The 8,062-nt window shown below is 46.6% G+C and overlaps 1 protein-coding gene across 1 annotated transcript; it reads right to left on the bottom strand.

Annotated features, from left to right (window-relative positions):
* Window positions 1-4,897: 4,897 nt before the first annotated feature.
* Window positions 4,898-6,343, bottom strand: CH25H (cholesterol 25-hydroxylase). Its single transcript, XM_066349007.1, has one exon. The coding sequence runs from the start codon at window positions 6,299-6,301 to the stop codon at window positions 5,489-5,491; it is 813 nt and encodes a 270-aa protein (XP_066205104.1). The 5' UTR covers window positions 6,302-6,343; the 3' UTR covers window positions 4,898-5,488.
* Between the last annotated feature and the right edge of the window lie 1,719 nt (window positions 6,344-8,062).

The following is an 8,062-nucleotide window of genomic DNA, read 5'->3' as shown; positions in this document are numbered from 1 at the left end:
TAGAAAGAATATTTATTACACACAATATAGATATTTTTTAATGGAAAATGAAGCCACTTGAGGTTTACTCCCTGCTGAAGAGATGGAGCAGTCCCTAAAGGAAGAAGAAAGAGAATTAGGAAGGAAAATACAGTGTGTCCGTAAAGTCATGGTGCACTTCTGACTGGTCACAGGAAAGCAACAAAAGATGATAGAAATGTGAAATCTGCACCAAATAAAAGGAAAACTCTCCCATTTTCATACCTATTCAGTGCAGTTCGATGTGAGCTCACGCACAGATTTTTTAGGGCTCCTTACGTAGATATCCCATATAGCCTCTACAGACTCGTCACTGACTGATGGCCTACCAGAACGGGGTTTCTCCACCAAACTGCTGGTTTCCTTCAACCGCTTATCCCACCGAGTAATGTTATTCCTATGTGGTGGCGCTTCGTTATAAACGCGCCGATATTCACGTTGCACTTTGGTCACGGATTCGAATTTAGTGAGCCACAGAACACACTGAACTTTCCTCTGTACCGTCCACATCTCGACTGGCATGGCCGTGGGCTGCTCCACTGTATACACAGTGTTATGTCATCATCTGCGCATGCGCACATGCTGCCACATCATCCTACAGAAACTGGGAGGATTTTCCTTTTATTTGGTGCAGATTTCACATTTCTATTGTCTTTTGTTGCTTTCCTGTGACCAGTCAAAAGTGCACCATGACTTTACGAACACACTGTAGTTTAGAGAAATCTCACTAAAATCAAGCAAGAACCACATTCGAAGAAGAGGCTGGTTAGCAAAAGCAAATACCTTAAAAAAAAAAAAAAGCCAGGGAGATGGAAAACCAGGGGTGGGGGTAGGAGGAGGTGTGACGGAATCAATGGATTTGATAATTAGGAAGATGGCAGTGAACAGGGAGTGAAGGTTCCAGGCAGAGGTGGGGTGGGATGCCTCAAAATGAGGAAACAGAGTCAGACACAGATTAACGCTGTCTCTTTCCACACTCTGGCCTTGAAAAGATGACAAGAGAAAAGCAGCTCTGATGGAAGCAGAATCAAAAACTCACTTCCTTTGGGTCCCTCTAAGACGGGAGAGCTCAAACATGTTTGTGGACGAAAGGCTACAGTCTGGAACAGCAGTCCTGGTGTTCACATCCACGAAGTATCAATCATAGCAAACACGGCCAAAACCTCCAACCAGTGGTGGGATTCAAATAATTTAACAACCAGTTCTCGGTCCTAATGACCATTTTAAGTATTAAAAAAAGACATACCAAAAGGTAGTTTCTTAATTCATGCATTTAATACTTAAATAAGAATAATAAAAGAAGTACACAAAACTAGATTGTGTTATAAGAAAGTTTTAAAATATTAATGAAAACACATTAAATAATACCTGACAAAATACAATAAAACTGTTATTTAAGGTATTTCCATATTGCTTCTTGATTGGTGTCCTCACCTGCAATTTTTTTCACCTGTGGATGGAATGAACATTACTACGGGCTCTTAAAATATGGTGTTGCACAGATGAACATTAAAAAGGAATAAGGAATGTAAATTTGTGATTTCCATGTTGAGCAGCTGCCCAGGCGCCCACCTTAGAGAGAACCCTTATTACAAGTGCCATTTTTAACAACCGGTTCACTAAACTCCACAAAAATTAGGTATCAGTTTGGTGCAAACCAGTTGAATCCCACCACTGTCTCCAACCCCTCTAGTGCTTCACATATAGTAGTAGCTCAAAATCTCTCACAACTCTGTGAGATGGGGCCTATGATTATCTACATTTCACCGGTACAAAAGCAAGGCACAGAGAGGTTAAGTAACTTTCCAGAGTGACTCAGCTTTTAAGTTCCAGAGTCAAGTTCCCCTCCCCCCCAGGCAATCCCAGCTGATGTGCAGTAAGGGACAGAGCCCTGATGAGCCTCATGCTTTCCCAAGTTCTGCTGAGAGTGGCCTATACCTGCTTTCCCTGGCTTTCTCTCCCACCAGCCAGAGGTTTAGAACCCAGGGATGTCCCCATCAAAGTAGTGGGCCAGGGGGACACCGTGTTGGAGGGGCAGTGGCTGAGAAGGAACAGTGGAGAGAGGCCACTTGTTGGTGTTACAGAGTTTGCATCTTTCTAGCAATTATGAAGATGGAGGTTATCTTAAGCATCATCAGAAGAAAGGTATAGTATGTACTACAAGACCTAAGTTCTAGAACTGGCTCCAACTCCTAGTATTTTACATGTGGAGGATGTTGCTTAACCTATGAAGGTACCGATTCTCTATCGATAACATTAGATAATAATAATAATTTTTTAAAAATTAAATAATGAGGCCCTGGCCAGTCGGCTCAGCGGTAGAGCGTCAGCCTGGTGTGCGGGGGAACCGGGTTCGATTCCCGGCCAGGGCACATAGGAGAAGCGCCCATTTGCTTCTCCACCCCCCCCTTCCTCTCTGTCTCTCTCTTCCCCTCCCGCAGCCAAGGCTCCATTGGAGCAAAGATGGCCCGGGAGCTGGGGATGGCTCCTTGGCCTCTGCCCCAGGTGCTAGAGTGGCTCTGGTCGCAGCAGAGCGACGCCCCGGAGGGGCAGAGCATCGCCCCCTGGTGGGCAGAGCGTTGCCCCTGGTGGGCGTGCCGGGTGGATCCCAGTCGGGCGCATGCAGGAGTCTGTCTGACTGTCTCTCCCCATTTCCAGCTTCAGAAAAATACAAAAAAAAAAAAATAATTAAATAATGATAATTAACCTACATCCCTTAGAGTATTGTAAGGAGCAGGTGAAACAATGTGTGTGACAGTGAATGCAAATGTGAACTATTTCATCATCATCATCATTATCATCATCATCATTGGGCTATTAAACTATCTAGAAAATTTCTCATCCTCTCTTCGCCCCCACTTCCATCTCCCAAGGTATTAAAAACTGATAAGACACCTAATTTTGAGAAAGCCTTTCTAAACTCAAATAACTTCTATGTGTACAATTTGCCCCAAGTGCAAAATTCCCAAATACAGTGAGGCAACACAACAAACACATGGTTAAAATTCTCAGAATCGACTGTGATCAGTTGCCATTATCCAAGATTTGTAGGCAGCTTTGGGGTGCCTAGAGCTGCTCTCAACAACAAGTATTTGTAACAAATATTCCCCACCTGCCTGTTCTTCCTTCTTTCTCCACTCAGCATATTGACCACTATATTAACATACAACCTCTAATCAGCATTTCTCCCTTACATCGCACTGCGTATTTTTGTGGATTTCATTTTTATACATCAATATAATCTTTAAGTCTCAGCATGGTCTTGCTGAGGACAGAGGAGGAGGTGACTTTAGCAAAGAAGCGAAGCGAGCACACACACATTGGGAGGGAACATGAGAAAATGCCTGTGAGCTGCCAGGATTCCGATTACATTTTGCCAAAGATTTGGAGGAGTCTCATTGGGGGAACTGTGGAGACCGGGCTTTTAGATGGACTTTTCAACTTTAAACAAGATAGTTTTGTTCATATATAGCAAACCTGAGATTACATGCAAAGCTGTCATTGTTTATACTTTTCTAAATTGTTTTGATTTTTAACTTTACCCTATCTAACTATACTCCAAAGATAAAATTAAAACAATTAGGCAACAACTGGATGGGGTACATGATGGGCGGCAGGTGGGTGGTCCATAATAGGGACATTTACTGTCACAAGTAATCTCCAAGAACATCTGAGACACACCTCTTTTTACAGTGAGGAACCAGTGATCTAGGGTCAAATTTCACTGTTTCTTTTCTTTGAGAAAGGGATGTGCTGTTCACACATTTGTCTTACTTAAGGAAAGTGAATATACAAAAATCCCAGATTGTAAAAGTGCTGTGCATCACGGCCATTTGCACTAGATGGCTTCATGAGAAAGGGGGTGTACTCTGAACCCCTTTCTGTGGCTACTAGCCCCTCTAATGCACACACTTGACTCACCAGTTTTGCAAAGCATGGTACTCTGCTAATTCCATTCTTCCTTCAACACCACCCCCCAATAATCAAATGGTTGCTCGGTGTTAATCTCTTTAAAACTTGACAGGGCAATTTTTTCAGTTGCCTGTTATGCAAAAATCAGTTGAAACATTTAAAACAGTAGTGTTTTTCCCTCTATAAAATCTCTAGACCAAAACAGACCCCTTCTCCTGCCTCCTTCGCTCTCATAAAGCCCACAGACACCCACCTCCAGATTTCTCTCTTTCCAATGTAGGGCAATGAAGGCTCTGACAGACACCCCTTATCCCAGCTCCCTCTTCCCCTTGTAGTTTTTTGTTTCTTTCTCAAAATGCCATTGAAACAGGAGCCATTACTTGTTTGGTTCATGTTCTTTTTTTTCTTTTCTTTTTAAAAGCACAAATAACATTTCTTTCAATATAAATATAAAGTTCTATTAAAAAAAGAGAAAAAGTACAATAATCTTAGTCACTGTCCAGCAGGAACATGTTTCATTGTTTACAGCATCAGATGTCAGATACCCATTTTTTTTTTGTATTTTTTTTTTTTTAATTTTTTTTTTTTTGTATTTTTCTGAAGCTGGAAACGGGGAGAGACAGTCAGACAGACTCTCGCATGCGCCCGACCGGGATCCACCTGGCACGCCCACCAGGGGCCACGCTCTGCCCACCAGGGGGCGATGCTCTGCCCCTGGGGGGGGGGGGTCGCTCTGCCGCGACCAGAGCCACTCTAGCGCCTGGGGCAGAGGCCAAGGAACCATCCCCAGCGCCCGGGCCATCTTTGCTCCAATGGAGCCTTGGCTGTGGGAGGGGAAGAGAGAGACAGAGAGGAAGGAGAGGGGGAGGGGTGGAGAAGCAAATGGGCGCTTCTCCTATGTGCCCTGGCCAGGAATCGAACCCGGTTCCCCCGCACGCCAGGCCGACGCTCTACCGCTGAGCCAACCGGCCAGGGCCCAGATACCCATTTTATAAATATGGTTTTTAGCTTGCTTCTAGGGCACTTTGAAGCATAGGAAATTCCTTGTTCTACAAACAAATCCTTTTAGAGATGATTTAAATATGCCAGTAGTAAATATCTATATTTATCTAGGAGTCGAGGCTATTGAAGTGAACTAGAACTTACAAATAGACAATTATTGATATACAAAAATTATATAAATTACTTTATCGGATAGCAAAAATACATCAGATTTTATCCATAAGTTTTCATCAGGTAATAAATTACTTACTAAAATACAAAAATAAAAGAACTTGTGTATCTTTCCTCTGATCCAAGTGTGCGACACACAAGTCCCAGAACAGTCCTGGATCTGAGAGGCACCCACTGCCCACTGCAACCACCACCAAGTCCCGGAACAGTCCTGGTCCTGAGGGGCACCCACTGCCCACAGCAACCACCACCAAGTCCCGGAACAGTCCTGGTTCTGAGGGGCACCCACTGCCCACTGCAACCACCACCAAGTCCCGGAACAGTCCTGGTTCGGAGGGGCACCCACTGCCCACTGCAGCCACCACCATACCCGGAGGGGTGCCCGTTACTTGGCCTGAGCAGACCTCAGAGTTCCCAGTATTCTGTCCCAGTGTGTGAAGTAAGGGGCAAAGTTGCAGTTAAACTGAGAGTGGTGCAAGTCGTGGTGCACTACACCCCCGTACCAGCCAAAAGGTACCAGTTTGTGAGTGGACCAGGGAAACTCATAGCCCGAGTGGTCCTCCACCGACAGCCAGATGTTAACCACATGGAAGACCAAGATGGTGAGCGGGTGGCACTGGAGCAGTATGACGTTCACCATGTCAAAGAAGCCCAAAGAAAACAACTCCCAGAAGCCCATGTACTGCGTGGCCAGCGCGAACGAGGGCGAGTTCTGGTGGTGCATCTTGTGGAAAGTCCGGTACAGCCAAGGCACCTTGTGGTGCAGCACGTGCCACGCGAAGAACTCCGCGTCGAAGAGCAGCAGACAGAACACGACGTGGCACACCAGCCGGAGTAGCTCGGGGGCTGCGTGCGGCAGAAGCGCCGGGCCGCGGGCCCAGTGCAGCAGCGTCATGGGGAACACGAACACCACGTGCTGGTAGAGCGTCTGCCCCAGGCAGGGCAGCAGCTGCTGCGCCGCCGGCGAGAAGTCGGGCTGGATCTTGTAGCGCCGCAGCGCGGGCACCCAGGGGCCCAGGACGTCCAGCACAACGAAGGGCAGGCAGAAACACAGGTAGGTGGTGATGGAGAAGAGAACCGGGAAGAAGGGAGACTGGGCGAGGGACTCCCGGGTCCTCAGGCGGTCCCAGACGGGCTGCAGAAACAGCTGGCTGGAGCCGCACAGGACGTGGAGCTCGGAGGTGTTGCGGCCGCTCATGGTGAAGCTGCGCTTGACAGCTGCTGCTGCTGCCGCCGCCGCCGGTGCTCGCATCCCGCTGGTCTTATTTAGGGCTTGGGCCCGCCCCGAGTGACGTCGCGGCCTTTTGGCTCGCTTTCTTTCCCCGCCGCGCCCAGCTTGCAGAAAGAACGCCACGGAGTTGCGCCCAGCTGCTCAAACACACATCTGCTGCTGCATCTAATAGGCTTTTGTATCTGCAATGTAAATGACCTTTAGTAACTTCATATGTGTGCAGAATTATATTCCGGTTTTCTAAATCAAAGTCCAATTTACAAACGATACAACGCATAGGTCTTAAGTGTTTCTGCGAGTTTGGACAACTCAATTCATCTGTGTCATCACCATCCCAAAACAAGATAAGGAATATTTGCATCATCACTAGAGAGGGCTCCTTCGTCATCACTGAAGAATTGCAGTACTTCTTTTTAAACGTATGCATATCATTGCGTCTGTACGCATTCATTAAAACGCCAGTATAACTGCATTTAAAAAAAAAAAAAACTTTTTAAAGTGACGTACTTTCTGTACTTAGGATCTATTCTGTCTGCACACGTGTATCGATATAACCAGCAGCGAGCGGCAAACCAACATTTCTGGAAGGGCATCGTGGTTTCCCCGCCGCGCGCAGCGGCGATCAGCGCTGGAAATCAGATCCGACCGGGCGGAGGAACCGGAACCTCTCCAGTCCCACCTTCCAGAGAACTTCTATCCCCGCCGGAACCGGCACCGCGGGTTCGCCGCAAACTCCAGATCCCTCCGCACGCAGACCGCCCAGGGGAAGCCGCAAACCTGGGCCGCCGGGTCGTCGCTCCGTGGCGCTGCTTAAGCGCGCAGACCAGCTACGGGAACGGCGGCTCCGCAGCAAAAGAGGAGGCTGCGAATGTTAGGCTTCGCTTTTCCAAAAAAAAAAAAAGGAAAAAAACTTCTGGGTTTAACAACTAGCATCTCCCCAGATCTGGCTGAAAAGACGGTGCATCTCAGGAAACAATGAAATCAGTAGATTTCACACTTTGTTCCTTAGAGGAATATTTGAGTGTCCCTGAAGCCTTGCGGAGCTGTCGGTTGAAGAGAAGATGTTGCGCCTGCCCTGTGTCCCTCCGCCATCCAATTGCGGTTGACTGGCCCGGGACTGAGCGAAAGGAGGTCAGTGCCAGAAGAGCTCTGGGCAGACCCGCAAACCCGGTGGCTGACACGCAACACAGGGGACGGCCGGAGGATAGGTTTGGACAAAAACTTAGAAGCCAAGGACCCTAGCTTTTCTCTTGTGTCTGTGAGGCTGGAGCCAACTCCGCTTCTCCAAACTTTGCACTTTCATATTCACCCTCATCCCAAGGGAAATAGTAATAGTAGCTATCTCGTGAATCTATTTTGAGCATTGAATAGCAGAATAGTAATAATAAGGCGACTACATCAGGTCTGCAAGGCATTACCTAAATGTTTTACTTGAAGCCATTTCGCCCAATCGGTGGAAGTAGGCATTTTTATTATTGCTGTGGTCTTACAGAGGTAAAAGCAGGGTGCCTGGCACAGAGTAGACATACAATATAAGGCACGTTACTTTAAATTTACACTTCATATTTTACCTAAAGAATAATGGAAGAAGTTTGCAATGAAAATCAAATAAAATCATGTAAAGAGAAATAAAAGATATAAAGCCATATATTGTGAGGAAAGAATAAGTACAGCAAAAATACAGACCAATATAGGGGCCTAGATATATACTAATGTATTGAATATGTA

This window comes from Saccopteryx leptura, chromosome 9 (assembly GCF_036850995.1).
Source record: "Saccopteryx leptura isolate mSacLep1 chromosome 9, mSacLep1_pri_phased_curated, whole genome shotgun sequence".
Lineage (NCBI taxonomy): Eukaryota > Metazoa > Chordata > Mammalia > Chiroptera > Emballonuridae > Saccopteryx > Saccopteryx leptura.
The sequence above is the reverse complement of the archived record's forward strand: the minus strand, read 5'-3'. Positions and strand labels throughout refer to the sequence as shown.

Coding starts and splice junctions, on each gene's coding strand:
- CH25H (XM_066349007.1), bottom strand. CDS start 6,301: ATGAGCGGCCGCAACACCTCCGAGCTCCACGTCCTGTGCGGCTCCAGC.